The 19,747-nt window shown below is 45.2% G+C and overlaps 1 protein-coding gene across 2 annotated transcripts in view; it reads left to right on the top strand.

Annotated features, from left to right (window-relative positions):
* The first annotated feature begins 1,075 nt into the window (after positions 1-1,075).
* Positions 1,076-19,747, top strand: part of zc3h15 (zinc finger CCCH-type containing 15) — a 51,994-nt gene continuing 33,322 nt past the window's right edge. The window contains exons 1-3 of one of the 2 annotated variants that reach the window (XM_068035577.1): positions 1,076-1,272; positions 18,423-18,524; positions 18,930-19,038. In XM_068035577.1, coding sequence (XP_067891678.1) covers positions 1,201-1,272; positions 18,423-18,524; positions 18,930-19,038 — 283 coding nt within the window. In that variant the 5' untranslated portion in view covers positions 1,076-1,200. The remainder of the gene's footprint in view (positions 1,273-18,422; positions 18,525-18,929; positions 19,039-19,747) is intronic. The other variant, XM_068035576.1, reaches the window with a different exon arrangement.

Genomic DNA, 19,747 nt, shown 5'->3' on the forward strand with positions numbered 1-19,747 from the left:
GCTAGAGACTATTTCAGCATGGGAGTCGCTCGTGGCCAGACTACAATCAGGAAAATGAGCTGGGTACACAAATTTTATGTGCTGCCCATCTCATTTGTAAGAGGCGCAGACAGGTCGTGAATCGTGGCTCCCGTGGCCAAGAACTAGGGCAAATTAATTTCTAGCTCTGTATGTTTCTGCTGCGTAGGTGAAGAGCGTGCCAGGCTGGGATGAATTGCTGCATAGGCGGGGAGTGCACCAAGCAAAGCTGCTCAAACAGAGTGGGCGCAGAGTCCAGTCAGGTGGACTCCAGACTGAGGCACTGCACGGGCGGGGTGGACGCCTGGCTGAGCCGCTGCACGGGCCAGGTGGGCGCTGGGCTGAGCCGCCGCACAGGTGGGGTTGGGCGCCGGGCTGAGCTGCCACACGGGCAGGGTGGGTGCCGGGCTGAGCCGCTGCACGATCGGGGTGGGCGCTGGGCTGAGTCAGCCACTGCATAGGCGGGGTGGGCACCAGAACAGGCCGAGCTGTTGCACAGGCGGGGTGTGCCCAGGCCAGGTTGGTGCCGGGTTGCTGTACGGGTGGGGTGGACGCAGGAGACCTGCCACGGGCACTGAATTCAACCCGGGGTGGGTGTCAGTCAGAGCCTTTGCTCAGGTGGTGTGGGTGCCAGGCTGTCGGTCACTGCCCAGGTGGGATGGGCGCCAAACTGTGCCAGTCCGCTGCTCGGGCGGGGTGGGCGGCAGACTGAACCAGTTCGCTGCTCGGGCGGAGTAAGCGCCGGGCTGTGCCAGTCCGCTGCTCGGGCGGGGTCCGGGCGCCGGGCTGTGCCAGTCCGCTGCTCGGGCGGGGTCCGGGCGCCGGGCTGTGCCAGTCCGCTGCTCGGGCGGGGTCCGGGCGCCGGGCTGTGCCAGTCCGCTGCTCGGGCGCCGGGCTGTGCCAGTCCGCTGCTCGGGCGGGGTCCGGGCGCCGGGCTGCGCCAGTCCGCTGCTCGAGCTGGGTCCGGGCGCCGGGCTGTGTCAATCCGCTGCTCGGGCGAGTAGTTTGTTAGGCCTCCATAAGCCTGCTATTGTTGTTGCCAGGGTTTCGGCGCATGCGCTGCATGAGCCGGGATTCCCCACAAGCCCGTGCGGCCGCTACTTCCTGCAGCTTTGCGGCCTCTGCGAGTGGATTGTCGAGTGCCGGCAGTGAGAGGGCGAAGGGCCGGACACCTACACTGCCATGCCCCCCAAGAAATCTTCCAGCCAGCCCAGTAAAAAAGCGGAACAAAAAAAGAAAGAGAAGGTTATAGAGGTGAGTGGGGAACTCCGGCTGGTAGGCCCAGCGCGGCCGGCATGTGGTGCCTTCTCAGCCGCTCATGGTCGGGTTAGAGCTGCAGGGGTGAGGGTGTTGGCGGGGAAGCCCGGGCCCGGCGGGGGGCAGGTTCAGGTTCCTGTTCTCGTTTATTTCCCGGCCGCCCTTGGCTGAGTTTAATAACCTCGTTAAGTTGTGTGTAAGGCCTGGGGGATGGGAGTGAAGGGGAAGCGCTCGCTGCTCTTTAAACCACATGCAGGAGTTTAGCGACTGTGAGAGTTTGCCGTTCTGATGACAGGTCATCCACTTGAATCATTAACTTTGTTTCTCTCTCCACAGATGCTGCCTGTCCTGCTGAGTAATTCCAGCATTTTCTGTTTTTATTTCAGGTTTCTAGCATCTGCAGTATTTTGCTTTTGTGTCAGTTCACCGTGGTTGCCTTCAACATGCAGCTTGTAACTTAGGTCTGTAATAAATCAAAACACACTCTGGTCACACGCAAAATGGCAGCGCCAGGGCTATTATTTCAGAAGTCTGAAATAAAAACAAAAATGTTGGAAATGCTTGGCAGCATCTGTGGAGAAACAGTTAACATTTTCAGGTCGATCACTTCTCAACAGAACTGCTTAAATCTTATACCTCTTTATGTATTTTTATTTGGCTAGTCATAAAGTCAGTGCAGCGTTAACATTTCAAAAGAATTTCGCTGTTTTAATACCACATATTAGTGTGAGATCTGATAATTCTGAAATAGTTCCTTATTTCGTTTTTTTTAATACAAGAGGGGAAGGGAATAGAGTTATATATAGCTTAAAGAAGCAACATATCTCATGGGTTAAAGAAAGACTTGGACAGCCCAAAGTGTTTTACAGCCAATTAAGTCAATTTATTTAGAGTCATTGTTGTCATGTAGGAAACATGGCAGACAATTTGCACACAGCAAGCTCCCACAAATAGCAATGCGATAATGACTGGTAGTCTCTGTAGTGATAATTGAGAGATGCATATTGAACAGGACACTGGGGATAACTCCCCTGCTCTTCAAAATAGTGCCATGGGATCTTTTTACATCCCCCTGAGAGCAGATGGAGCCTCGGTTTAACGTCTCCCTCAGTACTGCACAGGAGTGTGAGCCGAGATTTCTGAGCTCAAATCTCTCGAGCGGGACTTGAATTCTCAACCTTCTGACTCACGTGAGAGTGCTGCCAATTGTGCGTTGGCAGCCTTGTTGGAGAGTCTAACAGCTGCTGAATAAAAAGTAGTATTTTTGGCCCACTGTAAGAAGGTTACATACTGGTACAGGTGCCTATCTACGATGGTTGGGAAGATATTCTATCAACTTGTATTTATATAGCACCTTTTAACTAATTAAGATGGAGATGTTCAGAGGATTCATGAAAGGGTAAATTAAAAGCCTCAACCGGACAGCCCCCGTTCAGAAAGGTTCTGTCCTGCCACAATCCACCTGCTTCAATGGGTGCCTGGAGCTCAGGGTCATTGCCTGACAAGTGGACTGTAACACCGCACCAAAAAGGAAAGAAGTACCAGCCCTTCGTTTTGCAAGCTGTAACGTCAGAACTATGTCTCCTGGCCTGTCGGAAGACCTTACACAAATCAATGACTCTTGGAAGACTGCCATCATTAACAACGAGCTCAGTAGACTCAATGTGGACATTGCAGCTTCAGGAGACACACCTCCCTGCAAGAGAAAAACTACACCTTCTACTGGCAGGATAGGGATCCTAAAGAATCAAGACCGCATGGAGTGGGCTTCGCCATCAGAAACTCTTTGCTCAGCATTATAGAGCCACCTTCAAATGGCTTGGAACGCATACTGTCCATCTGACTGCTCACCGCCTCTGTTCCAGTACACCTACTCAGCATCTATGCTCCAACGTTCTGCTCCGCCCCTGAAGTTAAAGACCGGTTCTACGAGGAACTCCATAATATCATTAGTATTCCTAATACCGAACATTTGTTCCTGTTGGGGGACTTTAACGCCAGGGATGGGGCCGAGACTGCTGGAGTTGCGTACCTATCTCAACCTCTGCATCACCAACTCGTTCTTTCATACTAAACCCTGTCACCAGGTTTCATGGAGACACCCAAGATCACATTCATTGTCACAAGGCGAGCCTCTATAAACAGTGTTCAAATCACACGCAGCTTCCACAGTGTGGACTGTGACCCCGACCACTCCCTGGTGTGCAGCAAAGTTAGACTCAAACCAAAGAAGCTACATCGCTCTAAGCAGAAGAGCCACCCGTGCATCAACACTAACAGAATTTCTTATCCACAGTTGTTACATAAATTTCTAAATTCACTTGAAAAAGCCCTTCAAAACACTCCTGCAGAGGTGAAGTGGGCCCACATCAGAGACGCATCTATGACTCAACAATGACCACCTTTGGCAAATGTGAGAAGCAGAATGCACACTGGTTTCAGTCTCACTTAGAAGAGCTGGAACCTGTCATAGCCGCTAAGCGCACTGCACTGTTGAACTACAAGAAAGCCCCCAGCGAGTTAACATCCGTAGCACTCAAAGTAGCCAGAAGCACTGCACAAGGTAGAGCCAGGCGCCGTGCAGATGACAACTTGCAACACCTATACAGTCGTATTCAGCTGGCCTCCGACACCGGAAACATTAGAGGAATGTATGATGGCGTTGAGAGCTTTTGGGCTAATCATCAAGAAGATCGCCCCTCTCAAGTCTAAATCAGGGGAAACAATCACTGACCAATGCAAGCAAATTGGCCGCTGGGTGGAGCACTACCTAGAACTGTACTCCAGGGAAAATGTCATTGATACCGCCCTCAATGCAGCCCAGTCTCTGCCATCATGGATGAGCTGGACGAACAGCCAACGAAATCGGAACTCAGTGATGCCATTGATGCTCTAGCCAGTGGAAAAGCCTCCGGAAAGGATGGCATTACCCCTGAAATAATCGAGTGCCAAGCCTGTTATACACTCAGCACTCCATGAACTGCTTTGCCTGTGCTGGGATGAGGGAGCAGTACCACAGGACATGCGCAATGCCAATATCATCACCCTCTATAAGAACAAGGGTGACCGCAGTGACTGCAACAATTACCGTGGAATCTCCCTGCTCAGCATAGTGGGGAAAGTCTTCGCTCGTGTAGTTTTAAACAGACTTCAGAAGCTGGCTGAGCGTGTCTACCCGGAGGCACGGTGTTGTTTTCGTGCAGAGAGATCCACCTTTGACGCGCTGTTCTCCCTTCGCCAGCTACAGGAGAAATGCCGCGAACAACAGATGCCCCTCTACGTTGCTTTCATTGATCTCACCAAAGCCTTTCACCTTATCAGCAGATGTGGTCTCTTCAGACTACTAGCAAAGATCGGATGTCCACCAAAGCTACTAAGTATCATCACCTCATTCCATGACCATATGAAAGGCACAATTCAGCATAGCCTTATCAGACCCCTTTCCTATCCTGAGTGGCGTGAAACAGGGCTGTGTTCTCGCACCTACGCTATTTGGAATCTTCTCACTGCTGATGTCGCATGTGATCAAGTCTTCAGAAGAAGGAATTTTCCTCCACACAAGATCAGATGGCAGGTTGTCTGCAGAGACTCAGCGACAGGATTGCGGCTGCCTGCAACGAATTTGACCTAACCATCAGCCTCAAGAAAACGCACATCGTGGGACAGGACGTCAGAAATGCTCCATCCATCAATATCGGCGACCAAACTCTCGGAAGTGTTTCAAGATTTCACCTACCTAGGCTCAACTATCTCCAGTAACCTGTCTCTCGATGCAGAAATCAACAAGCGCATGGGAACGGCGTCCGCTGCTATGTCCAGACTAGCCATGAGGGTGTGGGAAAATAGCACACTGTCACGGAACGCAAAAGTCCGAGTGTATCAAGCCTGTGTCCTCAGTACCTTGCTCTACGGCAGCGAGCCCTGGACAACGTATGTCAGGCAAGAGCGACGTCTCAACTCATTCCATCTTCGCTGCCTCTGGAGAATCCTTGGCATCAGGTGGCAGGACTGTATCTCCAATGCAGAAGTCCTCGAGGCGGCCAACATCCCCAGCATATATACCCTACTGAGCCAGCGTCGCTTGAGGTGGCTTGGCCATGTGAGCCGCATGGAAGATGGCAGGATCCCCAAGGACGTATTGTTCGGCGAGCTCGTCATTGGTATCAGACCCACCGGCTGTCCATGTCTCTGCTTTAAAGACATCTGCAAACGCGACATGAAGTCCTGTGACATTGACCACAAGTCGTGGGATTCAGTTGCCAATGGTCGCCAGAGCTAAAGGCAGGGCTAAAGAGTGGCGAGTCGAAAAAACTTAGCAGTTGGCAGGAAAAAAGACAAGTGCAAGGAGAGAGCCAACTGTGTCATAGCCCCGACAACCAATTTTATCTGCAGCGCCTGTGGAAGAGTCTGTCACTCTAGAATTAGCCTTTATAGCTATTCCAGGTGCTGCTCCACAAACCACTGATCCCCTCTAGGCACTTACCCATTGTCTGTCGAGACAAGGAGGCCAATAAAGAAGAAACTTAAAAGCAGTAAGAGAAATGCCAAGACTAGAGCAGAGAAGTGGTTTAGATGAAGCTAAGCAGAGTGGATCAGGGAGGGACAGAACTTGAAGGAAATAGGGTATTAGAGATTAAGTTGGTAGGGAAAAGTAGAAAAAAGTTAAAGCTAACGACATTATATCTTGAGTGCACAAAGATAGAAATTAACGGGTTTGGTCTAATAGCCATTACAGACATATGTTTGCAGAGTGACTAAGCTTGGGAACTAAATATTCCAGCATATTTAACTTTTAAGAGAGATAGGCAAAATGGAAAAAGGAATGTGGGGGTGGTGGGGGTGCGGTTGCGGTGGTGGTAACCCTGTAAAGGATGGGATAAAGACAGTTGAAAGAAAGGGTCTTGTCTTAGTAAATCAAGTAGAATCAGTTTGGGTGGTCCTATCAATAGCAAGGAGCACTGGTGAGTGTAGTTTATAGGCCCCCTAACAGTGGATATAGTACTGGGCATAACAAAAATCAGGAAATTAGAGGTGTATGTAATAAGGGTAGAATCACAAAGTTTAAGGCACAGAAAGAGCCCACTTGGCCCATCATGTCTGTGCCGGCCAAAAAACGATCCACCTATTCTAATCCCTCCTTCCAGCATTTGGTCCATAGACCTGCAGAGTACAGCACTTGAGGTGAATATCCAGGCTCCATTTGAATGAGTTGAGGGTCTTTGTCTCTGCTACCCTTTCAGGCATTGAGTTCCAGACCCCCACCACCCTCCTGGCTGAAAAAGATTTTCCTCATCTCCCCATGAATTTTTCTACCAATTACTAGAAAACTATGCCCCTTCGTTAGTCTCTGCTAAGGTGAATAGACCCTTCACCTCCACTCTATCCAGGCCCCTCAAAATTTTGTGCATTTCAATCAGATCTCCCCTCAGCCTTCTCTGTTTCAAGGAGAACAACCCCAGCCTATCCAATCTTTCCTTATAGCTGCATTTTTCCAGTCCCAGCAACATCCTCGTAAATCTCCTCTGTACCCTCTCTAGTGCAATTACATCCTTTCTGTAATGAGGTGACCAGAGCTGCACACACTACTCAAGTTGTGGGCTAACTACTGAGTTATCAAGTTGCATCATAACCTCCCTGCTCTTATATTCTATACCTCGACTAATAAAGGAAAGGATTCCATATGCCTTCTTAACCTGTCCTGCTACCTTCAGGGATCTGTGGACATTCACTCCAAGGTCCCTCACTTCCTGTACACTTCTCAGTATTTTCCCATTAATTGTGTATTCCTTTGCCTTGTTTGACCTCCCCAAATGCATCACCTCACACTTCGCCAGGTTGAATTCCATTTGTCACTTTTCTGCCCATCTGACCAGACCATCAATATCTTCCTGCAGCCTACAGCTATCCTCCTCGCTATCTACCACATGGCCAATCTTTGTGTAGTCTGCAAATTTCTTGATAATGCCCACTACATTTACGTCCAAGTCGTCAGTATGAACCACAAAAAGAAGGGGACTCGGTACTGAGCCCTGCGGAATGCCACTGGAAACAGCCTTCCAGTCGTTAAAACACCTGTCAACAATTACCCTTTGTTTCCTGCCACTGAGCCAATTTTGTATCCACCTTGCTGCATTTCCTTGAATCCCATGGGATTTTATTTTTTTAACCAGTCTGCCATGTGGGACCTTAGAGTCAGAGTCGTACAGCATAGAAACGGGCCCTTCGGCCCACCCCGTCCATGCCGACCATAATGCCTATCTATGCTAATCCCATCTGCCTGCATTAATTCCATATCCCTCTATGCCTTGCTCATTCAAGTACTTGTCAAGATGCTTCTTAAATGTCGCTACTGTTCCTGCCTTCACCACCTCCTCAGGCAGCTCATTCCAGATACCCACTATTCTTTGTGTGAAAAATTTACCCCTTTGATCCCCTTTAAACCTCCTCCCTCTCACCTTAAATCTATGCCCTCTAGTTTTATTCACCCCTACCATGGGAAACAGACTCTGGCTATCTACCCTATCTATGCCTCTCATAATCTTATATACCTCTGTCATGTCACCTCTCAGCCTCCTTCATTCCAGGGAAAACAGACCCAGCCTATCCAATCTCTCTTTATAACTCAAGCCCTCCAAATCAGTCAATATCCTTGTGAATCTTTTCTGCACCCTCTCTAGCTTAATCACATCTTTCCTGTAGTGCGGCGACCATAACTGCACACAGTACTCCAAATGCGGCTTAACCAACGTTATGTGCAACTGTAACATGACGTCCCAACTCTTGTACTCAATGCCTCGGCCGATGAAGGCAAGCATGCCATACACCTTCTTCACCACCCTGTCTACCTGTGTTGCCACTTTCAGGGAACTATGCACTTGCACCCCAAGGTGTCTCTGCACAACAACACTCCCCAGGGCCCTGCCATTCACTGTATATGTCCTGCCCTGGTTTAACTTCCCAAAATGCATCACTTCACACTTGTCTGCATTAAATTCCATTTATTTAGAGATACAGCACTGAAACAGGCCCTTCGGCCCACCGAGTCTGTGCCGACCATCAACCACCCATTTATACTAATCCTACACTAATTCCATATTCCTACCACATTCCCACCTGTCCCTATATTTCCCTACCACTTACCTATACTAGGGGCAATTTATAATGGCCAATTTACCTATCAACCTGCAAGTCTTTGGCATGTGGGAGGAAACCGGAGCACCCGGAGAAAACCCACACAGACACAGGGAGAACTTGCAAACTCCACACAGGCAGTACCCAGAATTGAACCCGGGTCTCTGGAGCGGTGAGGCTGCGGTGCTAACCACTGTGCCGCCACTTTTTTGCCACTCCCTTGCCCACTTTCCCAGTTGATCTATATCCTGTTGTAACCTTAGACAACCTTCTTCACTGTCCACTATACCACCAATTTTGGTGTCATTTGCAAATAATCATGCCCCTTATATTCACATCCAAGTCATTAATATATATGACAAACAACAGAGGGCCCAGCACCGATCCCTGCGGCACACCACTGGTCACTGACCTCTAATCTGAAAAACAACCCTCCACTACCACCCTCTGCCTCCTATCACCAAGCCAGTTTTGTATCCAGTTTGGTAGCTCACCCTGGATCCCATGTGTTCGAACCTTCTGGACCAGCCTACCATGTGGGACCTTGTCAAAGGCCTTGCTAAAGTCCATGTAGACAACGTCCATCGCCTTGCCCTCTTCAATCCTCTTGGTCACCTCCTCGGAAAACTCAATCAAATTCGTGAGATATGATTTCCCACACACAAAGCCATGCTGACTATCCCTAATCAGACCATGCCTTTCCAGATGCATCTCAATCCTGTCTCTCAGAATCCCTTCCAATAACTTTCCCACCACTGATGTAAGGTTCACCGGCCTGTAGTTCCCTGGCTTATCCCTGCTGCCCTTCTTAAATAAAGGCACAACATTAGCTATCCTCCAGTCTTCCGGTACCTCACCCGTGGCTAACGATGATACATAAATCTCTGCCAGGGCCCCAGCAATCTCCTCCCTTGCTTCCCATAGCATCCTCGGATACACCTGGTCAGTCCCTGGGGATTTATCCACCTTAATGCACTTCAAAACCTCCAACACCACCTCCTTTGTAATGTTGATATGCTCCAGGATATCGGTGTTCCCGCTCTTGAACTCACTAGCTTCCATGACCACCTCCACGGTAAATACGGACGAGAAAGATTCATTTAAGACCTCGCCCATTTCCCATGGCTCCACACATAGATTTCCATACTGATCCTTAAGGGGACCTACTCTCTCCCTTGCTACCCTTTTACTCTTACTATACTTATAGAATCTTTTAGGATTCTCCTTTATCTTATCTGCCAGGGAAATCTCATGGCCCCTTTTCGCCCTCCTAATTTCCTCAAGTGTAGTCCTACATCCCCTATACTCCTCGAGGGACTCGCTCGATCCCAGCTGCTTATGCCTGACATATGCCTCCTTCTTTGTCCTGACCAGACCCTCAATATCCCTCGCCAACCAAGGCAAAATCCTTGCAGACCGTATCAGCTGCACTACCCTCATCTATCTTCCTTGTTACTACTACAAAAAATTCGATCAAGTTGGTCAAACAAGATCTTCCCTTAAATCCTGCTGACTACCCTTGATTAACATGTGCGTTTCTAAGTGACAGTTTATCTTGTGTCTCAGAATAGATTCCAATAATTTGTCCTCTACTGAGGTTAGACTGGCTGGCCTGTAATTATTCGGTCTATCCCTTGCTTCCTTTTTAAACAGAGGTACAAAGTTTGCAGTTCTCCAATCCTCCAGCACCACACCTGTATCTAGTGAGGACTGGAAAATGATGGTCAGACCTTCTGCTATTTCCTCTCTTGTTTCTTTTAACAGCCAAGGGTACATTTCATCTAGCTCTGGTGATATATCAACTTTCAAGGATGCAATCCCATTAAAACTTCCACTCTCCCTAGGTTTATCACATCTATTACTTCATACTCCCCTTCCTTAACTACAATATCTGCATCGTCCCCCACTTTCGTGAAGACAGATGCAAATTATTCATTAAGAACCATACCAACATCTTCCGCCCCTACACATAGGTTGTGTTTTTGATCTTTTATGGGCCCTACTCCCTCCTTAGTTATCCTCTTACTCTTAATGTATTGATAAAACATCTTTGGGTTCATCTTGATTTTGTTTGCCAATAATTTTTCATGCCCTCTCTTTGCTTTCTTAATTTCCTTTTTGATTCCACCCCTCCACTTTCTATACTCCTCTCGGCTTTCTGTAGTATTGAGTTCTCGATGTCCGACATAAGCTTTCCTTTTCTGGTAATCGAGTAATCATGGGGACTTTAATCTTCATGTAGACTGAGCTAACCAAATTTGCATAATAGTATGAAAAGCAAGTTCATGGAATCTACTCGAATAGTTCCTCGATTATAGTGATCTAAAAAACTAACTAGGGAACAGGTTATTTAAGATCTCATATTGTGCAATAATACAGGGTTAATTAACCTTGTAGTAAAGAAGCCTCTGGGAAAGAATGATCATAATATGATAAATATTATGTTGAGTTTGGGAACGAAACAAAGGACTTAAATCTGAACAAAGCAAGCAATGAGGCCAGTTGGTAAGTAGATTAGGAAACTACTTTAAAAGGTATGACAGATAAGCAATGGCAAACATTTTTTAAAAATTAAATCATAATTTGCGACAAATATACATTCCTTTAAGGAATAAAAAGTCCACGGGAAAAATACTCCAACCGTGGCTAACGAGCAGTTAGATAGTATTAAAGGAAGAGGCTTGCAATATTGCCAGAAAGAGTACGAAGTCTGAGGATTGGGAGGATTTTAGAATTCAGCAAGGGATGACAAAAAAAATTTGATAAAGGATAAAGAGGACATGCCTGTGAACTAATCAGGGACATGAAAACTGGTTGTAAAAGCTTCTATAGTTATGCATGATTGTCCCTTAAGTAGAGATTGAGTAGACTTGGCCTATATTCTTTAAAATTTATAAGAATGAGAGCTAATCTCATTGAAACATAAAATTCTTAAGGGGCTTTTGAGGTACTCGGTGGATGTTTCCCTTGGCTGGATAGTCAAGAACTAGAGTCACAGTCTCAGAATAAGGGGTCAGCCATTTGGGGCTGTGATGAGAAATTTCTTCACTCAGAGGGTTGTGAATCTTTGGAATTCTCGCCCCCGAAAGCTGTGAATGATCAGTTGTTGACTATATTCAAGACAGTGATTAATAGATTTTTGAATAAGAAGGGAATCCAGGGATAATGGTAGTGTAGGAATGTGGAGTTGAGGTGGAAACTCAGCTATGATCTTGATGGCAAAGCAGGCTCAAAAGGCTGAACGGTCCACTCCTATTTCTTATGTTCTTTAACATAGAAAAATATAATGGAAACAGAAAAAAATGGATGCAAAGTCAAAGATGGAGATATTGGAAGAAGTGGCTAAAAGCTTGGGCGTAGTGATGGATTTTGAAAAGTGAGGTGGAGAGCCAGAAAGGTCGAGGGAGGGACTTCCAGGGCGTGTAGCCAAGTTTTGGTTACATGGATATGACTCAGATTAGGCAAGATGTGGTCATAAAACAAGGATAAGGAGAAGATGATATGAAACAGTCCAAAGTTAAAGTCAGATATCCTGACTGTAGTGCTGTACAATCGTGGTCTTTTGGCCTAAGACTTGATCTCTATTCTCTCTACAGCTTGCCAGGCATATTCCTGGATAAGGAATTTATCAATTGTAGATGTCAACTTCAGGTCACCTTTGCCAGTGGCATTACTGATTAGAAAAGGAGCTTAAATAAGTAATACTAACAAATGCCATCGTACCAGTTTCTGAGAAAACTGGCTTTTTGTTAAACACTAGTGCTTTTCATGTGTCATAATGTATCAGAGGAGCCAAATAGTGTTCCGCTAAAGTCTGACACCAATGTCTCTTTCCCTCCCAGCACAGCGAGAAATGACCCGACCCTGCAAAGAGATTCATTGTTCTCTTGCACAATAGATTTTTTCAGCTTTCTCACTGGACCAGCTCTTCAAGTCTCTCCTTCCCCCCGCCACCCCCCACCCTCCCATTATGCCTTTAACAAAAAGGATGGACTCCTAAATGTGTGAATTTTGAATTTTTTTATTCGTTGGTGGGATGTGAGCATTGACAGCTAAGCTAGCATTTGTTGCCCATCCGTAATTGCCCTTGAGAAGGTAGTGGTGAGTTGCCTTCTTGAATCGCAGCGGTCCATGTGATGTAGGTACACCAACAGTTCTGTTAGGAAGGAAGTTCCAGGATTTTGACCCAGCGGCAGTGAAGGAGCAGTAATATAGTTCCAGGTCAGGATGGTTTGTGTCTTGGAAGGGAACTTGCAGGTGGTGGTGTTGCCATGCATCTGCTGCTCTTGTTCTTCTAGGTGGTAGAGGTCGCGGATTTGGAAGGTGCTGTCGAAGGAGCCTTGGTGAGTTGCTGCAGTGCATCTTGTAGATGGTACACACTACTGCCCCTGTGGTGGTGAAGGGAGGGAATTTTGACGGTGGTGGATGGGGTGCCAGTCAAGCGGGCTACTTTGTCCTGGATGGTGGCGAGCTTCTTGAGTGTTGGAGCTGCACCCATCTAGGCAGGTGGAGAGTATTCCATCGCACTCCTGACTTGTATCTTGTAAATGGTGGACAGCCCTTGGGGAGGTGCGTTACTCACTGCATTCTGGCCTGCTCTTGTAGCCACAGTATTTACGTAGCCGGTCCAGTTCAGTTTCTGGTCAGCCCCCAGGATGTTGATAGTGGGGATTCAACGATTGTTAATGCCATTGAACACCAAGGGGAGATGGTTGGATTCTCTCTTGTTTGAGATGGTCATTGCCTGGCACTTGTATGGCGTGAATGTTAATTATCGCTTATCAGCCCAAGTCTGAATGTTGTCCAGGTCTTGCTGTATCTGGGCACTGGCTGTTTCAGTATCTGAGGAGTCGCAAATGGTGCTGAACATTCTGCAATCATCAGCGAACATCACCATTTCTGACCTTATGGAGGGAAGGCCATTAATGAAGCAGCTGAAAATGGTTGGGCCTACGACACTACCCTGAGGAATTCCTGGAGTGATGTCCTGGGACTGAGATGGTTGACCTGCAACAACCACAACCATCTTCCTTTGTGCTAGGTATGACTCCAACCGTGGAGAGTTTTCCCCCCGATTTCCACTGACTCCAGTTTTGTTGGTCTTCTTGATGCCATACTTGGTCGCATGCTGCCTTGATGTCAAGGGCAGTCACTCACCTCACCTCCGGAGTTCAGCTCTTTTGTCCATGTTTGGACCAGGGCTGTAATGAGGTCAGGAGCAGAGAGGCCCTGGCAGAACCCAAACTGAGCGTTGGCAAGCAGGTTATGTTTGAGCAAGTATCGCTTGGTAGCATTGTCGATGGCCCCTTCCATCAGTGAGAATATTGCATCAGGACTTTGAAACTCAGGTTAGGTGGAGATTTTGAAGTGTAGGAAGGGATGTTCTTGCAGTTCTGGATGTTCAGATACCTGCTGAAGGATTTGGAGTGTATAATTCTGGGAAATTCCTTTCCATTTCTGAAGGCAATTTAAAAACTTATTCCAGGAGATGATTGACCACGAAGTGCGTCACCCAACATCCCCATCTTCCTTTTTGTGCATAGTGATATCAGTCCCATGCAGTTCCAATTTGAATGTTTGTTGGGAATCTGCTGTACAAGATGGCAACTGTTCCAGAGATTCATGACCCTCTGTGAAAAGAGAAACCTGACCTCTAATCTCAGTCTGTGTTTACGTAATTTATGTGCAGGACTTCTGCTTCCAAACTTCTCAAGTAATCTGTTCACATGTACACAGTCTCCTCCTACCTTTGTTTTCAATACTTCAGTCAAGTCTCTCCAAAGTCTATGCTTTACTAGAGTTAAAAAGAAACAACTCTAAGTCTATTGTAACAACTGAGGGTATTTAACCTAATTATTAATCTAGTGGTCCAGCTCTGAACCTTTTTCTAGACCCTCTATGTCTCCCACCATGCGAAAGGACCAGAACTGGACACTATTCTAGATGAGGCCTAACCAGGGTCGTGTGCTAGGGCACTAGCATTTTATTTTATGTTTAATCTGGTAGTTCCTAATTCATTTCGTTTTGAATTGTCTGTAGGCAGACATTCCCTTGTGATTTTTGATTTTTCAGGTGAGACTTCCTCAACTGGCATTCCCAATGAGTATCAGCAATACAGAGGGTCATAGCAAGAGATGCCTTCATGGGTGTTTTTTTTGTCATGCTTTCTTAAGCAAGTTGTTCCCACTTATGGAGATTTATTTTTCACTTTCAGAATTGAATTTAAGCAATCTTTATATCTCTTTTGCTGTGTACCATGAGATCGCATCCCAGTTGTCGATGCACTGAAAAGGATCTTCAGGATTTGTTCATCTGACATTTATGCCGTATGGCCTGAACACCGTAGCCTTGCTTTCATGATCAGAGCACCTATACTTTGCATGTCAAATTTTTTTGACTTCTTGCCATCTTATTTTCATTAGTCATCTTAGGCAGCTATGTGAAAGTGATTAGTTTTTTTTACATGGCGCATATATTTTCTAAGTTCACAGGCATAAAGCAGGCTTGGCAGAAAGGCAGCCTGTGTACTTTGAGCTTGGTCTCTGGACTGATGCCTTTATCCCCGAAGTGTTCACAAAGTTTTGCAAAGACCAAGTTGGTCTTAATGATTCTTCAGGATACTTCTGTATCAATATGGAGATCTCTAGAAAGGATGCTACTTAGGTAGGTGAATTACAATATCCTGAACCATATGCTTATCGATTATGATGATAGGGGGCGTCTAATCCTTAGATGGGGTTGGTTGAAAGAATGCCACTGTCTTAAGGCTGATAGTCTTATCAAATGCAGCAAGCTGTTGCAAAGTGTTTCATGATTATTTGCAGATCATCCCATAAGTAGGCCATGATATCCCACATCGAGAAAAAATAGGAGTTCACAAATAAGTTCTTCCAGCACCCTTGTTTTAGCTTGTAGTTGTCTAAGGCTGAAGAGCTTACCATTTTTCCTGAATCTGATCTTGAAATTATTGAAAGCATAGCAGCAAACAAAATGCTGGAATGATGGTGCAAGGATGTATTCTTGTGTAGCACCATTTGTAACTAGGAACGAAATAGAGTTGTCTCAGTCTTCTAACACTAGCTGTCTTGTCATCATGGAATTGTTTGACAATTTCAATGAATTTCTCTAGACACCCAAACTTCGTAAAATTGTTCTCTGAAAAATCCTCTCGAACAATGTCAATTGCCTTTCCCATGTCAACAAGGCCACAGTAAATGTCTACATTTAGCACTCTGTTTTTCCAGGAGTTGACTGGCTACTGAAAATATGTCAGTTCTGCCTCTTACCCACATTGCTGAAAAAAGCCTACTACTCATTTAAGGTGTTGAATAAAGCTATTGGGCATTACTTTTTCAAGGATCTTTTCAGCGATGACAACTAAAGAGATTCCGCAGTGTGAAAACACTTTCCCTTTCCATTGTAGAGTGGGCAATTGAAGCACCTTTAAACTCTTGGGGCATCTTTCCTGAGTGCCACGCATGTTGAAATAATTTGTTGAGGCTTTTAACTAAATAGTTGCTACTGGCTTTGTGTATCAACTGAAATAGGATCAGATCCAAAAGCTTTCCCTTTTTGAGAGCAACTAAATTGCCAGAAGATGGTGTGTGTGAAGGCTGCCACTGTTGTAATTTTCAATGCCACATTTGCCAATGACGCCTGTCAAGTTTTATGCTCTGACCCAACATGAGCATTGGAATCACACAGTGATTTTGTCATTCTTGCTATCTCAAGTGCCTGTGATCTAGATCTTCATAGAACTCATTTTTGATCTCGTGGCTGGATGATCATGGTGCGTGCATAGTTGCTAATGATAAATGCAATCTTAGTGTCATCGCCTGGTCTTTGATACCTTTGGAAAAGTTCTCCAGTTTGAATGTGATACATTAGCAAAGGCAACATCAGCCTCACAGTGTTCCTCTTTGCTCCAGCCACTCCAGAAGAAGGTAACGCCAGCATCAGTTTCCATTACTTGGCCAGTTTCAGATTGGCACATTTCACTTAGCACTACAATGTCAGTTTAGTTCTCTGGCAATCGGCGCAGTTCCGTTTTCATATGTGAGAAATCACTGTCTGTTCGAACATTTCAGAAAGCCACATTGAAAGGAAACAATCTGGTTCTTGATTTTGTGCATTTTTGACCAGAGTGCAGAGAAGTGTGCAATTTTGAGGCCCTTTCGTATTTGAAGGAAAAAAAAATGTTTAAACTTTTTTTTTTTAAGCATCAGTCTCTACCAGTCCCTTAATTGAGGTGGTGGGACATAGGTCTTTGCATGCAGTTCCTCACAAGTTAAACTGCTGCCCGTCATAGAATGGTTAGAGCACCGAAGGAGACCATTTAGCCCATTGTCAGTGCCGTCTCTCTGCAAGAGCAACTCGCCTAGTCCCACTCCCCTGCCTTTTCCCCGTAACCCTGCATATTTTTTCTCTTCAGATAACTGTCCAATTCTCATTTACAGGCCTGGATTGAATATGCCTTCACAACACGCTCAAGCAGTGCATTCCCGATCCTAACCACTTGCTGCGTTTTTTTAAAAGATGTTTTTCCTCATGTCACCCATTGCTTCTTTTGCCAATTGTCTTAAATCGGTGTCCTCTGGTTCTCTATCCTTCCACCAATGGAAACAGTTTCTTCCTATCTACTCTGTCCAGGCCCCTCATGATTTTGAACACCTCTGTCAAATCTCCTCTTAATCTTTTCCATGGTGAACAACCCTAGCGTCTCTAATCTATCTATGTCACTGAAGTTCCTTATCCCTGGAAGCATTCTTGTGAATCTTTTCTGCATCCGAACATCCTTCCTAAAGAGTGGTGCCCAAGATTGGACACAACGCTCCAGTTGAAGCCAAACCAGTGTTTTATACAGGTTTAACATAACTTCCTTGCTTTTGTACACTATGCTCCTATTTATAAAGCCCATATGCTTTATTAACCACTTTCTCAACCTGCCTTGCCACCTTCAATGATTTGTCCACATATACCCCAAGTCCCTCTGCTCCTGCACCCCCTTTTTAGAATTGCACCCTTTATTTTATATTGCCTCTCCTCACTCTTCCTACCAAAATGTACCACTTCACATTGCTCTGCATTATATTTCATCTGCCACACGTCTGCCCATTCAACCAGCCTGTCTCTTAAAGTCTATCACTATCCTCTTCACAGTTCACAATACTTCCAGGTTTTGTGTTATCTGCAAATTTTGAAATTGTGCCCTGTACACCTAAGTCTAGGTCATCAATGTATATCAAGAAAAGCAGCTGTCCTAACACTGACCCTGGGGAACCTCACTATGTACCTTCCTCCAGTCTGAAAAACAACCATTCTCTACTACGCTGTTTCATGTCACTTGGCCAATTTCGCATCCATGCTGCTACTATCCCTTTTATTCCACGAGCTCTGTTTGCTGACTAGCTTGTTATGTGGCACTTTGTCAAATGCCTTTTGGAAGTCCACGTACACCACATCAATGGCATTATCCTCATAAACCCTTTCTGTTACCTCATCAAAAAACTCAATCAAATTAGTTAAACAAGATTTGCCCTTAACAAATCCGTGCTAACTTTCCTCAATTAATTTGCATTTGTCCAAGTGACTGTTAATTTTGTCCCAGATTATTATTTCTTAAAGCTTTCCCAAAGCCTCGGTTAAACTAACTGGCCTGTAGTTGTTGGGCTTATTCTTGCACCTTTTTTTAACTACTAGTTAACCAGCGTAGATGTTATTGCACAGGATGAGTTTTTTTTTTAAAGGATAGAATCTGAAGCTATATTTTAAAATGGTCCCTTCCACCTACTGTAAAGATGTTGCACTACCCTGATCCTTTGTCTTTATTTTTTGGAGAGGTAGAAAAGGTGAAAATGGCAGTGGATCCAACTTGGTCACCATCCCAGAGTGGACCATGAATGGGAACGCCCTAATATATATGGTATAGCATCCACCATAAGTGAAGGGGAGGCAAGTTGTATTCTGAATACTGTTCACCTATGTAAACTTCAGATGTTGGCTTCTTACTGTTCTAGGATAAGACCTTTGGTCTGAAGAACAAGAAAGGAGCGAAACAGCAGAAATTTATCAAAACTGTCACAAATCAAGTCAAGCAAGGGCAGTCAGGTGGAAAACAGGTACAGTAAATTAAATGTTGAAGACCTGTAAGTTGTGGAACATTTGGTTGCCTTTCTTAGTGAGTCATCTCAGACAAACCGAGACAAAATCTTCAAAGTTTATTTAAAATGTTGTGCTGGGAAATGCTTTCAGCTCTATTGCAACCTTGAAAACCTGACTATCAATAAAGCATTAAATGGTTTGAAATGATCAAATAGGTTCAAGAAAATCTGTTGGCTAAAGAGAGACTTGTACCCGGATGTGAAGGTTTTATTGAACTGGAGCTGTAAATTAGAAAAGTGAATTCTATTTTGAATTGTTGGTGCATATTGAGACACTGAAACGCCTTTGCCAAAAAGCTGGAGCTTCCAAGCAAAGTTAGTGTGCTATTTTTGCTTGTTAAGAAGTTCATTTATTTTCTTTAGATACCATTTGGTGAAGAAAAGAAATCAAAGAAAGATGATAAAAAGAAAGAGCTCCAAGAGCTGAATGAACTTTTTAAACCTGTAGTAGTTGCTCAGAAGATCAGCAAAGGTATTTTTACTGTTTGTCAATTCCGACTTCTAAAACTTATTCTAAATGATGGAATGGATAAACACTGTCAGAGATGATTAAAATACGGCAATTGTCTCAATGATTCAATGCCCTCCATTTTACCACCAATGTATAATAGTGCTTCACTAAAATTAATGCCAACTACTCTGGACACACTAAACAGTCATGGCTAAACATTGATTCTGTCTATGGTTAAAACTACAGCTTGGCAGACAGTTTGTCACAGTAGATAGTTTACCTGCTCGACATGATTAATTTATCCAGCAGCCTCAGCACAACTATTATGAAATTACATTGTTACGAATATACAAGAGATCAGTGTCCTAGTCTGTAATTATCAACATTATCTCAAATCATACAGAGTATAGCTTCTACTTGCTCCTTTCCTTTAATAGCATACTGTGATCAAAAATAGTATGGAAAAGTAAATACTCAAATTTGTCTCTCTCCCTTTAAATGATGTTGCCTGTTCCCTTTTCCTGAACTGTTATACATCATGTCTTCACTGTCTCTCTACATCTACCCATCAGCTTCTGCCTGTCCTTCCATCCCCTCTTACGTCTGGCCTTTAGCTTAGAATCATAGACTCGTGGTAGCAAAAAGGAAGGAGCCATTTGGACTGTCATGTCCATGCCAGCTGTCTGCGAGAGCAACTCAGCTAGTCCCACTCCCCCGTCCTATCCCCGTA

Source organism: Heterodontus francisci, chromosome 7, assembly GCF_036365525.1.
Source record: "Heterodontus francisci isolate sHetFra1 chromosome 7, sHetFra1.hap1, whole genome shotgun sequence".
In the NCBI taxonomy this organism is placed as follows: Eukaryota; Metazoa; Chordata; class Chondrichthyes; order Heterodontiformes; family Heterodontidae; genus Heterodontus; species Heterodontus francisci.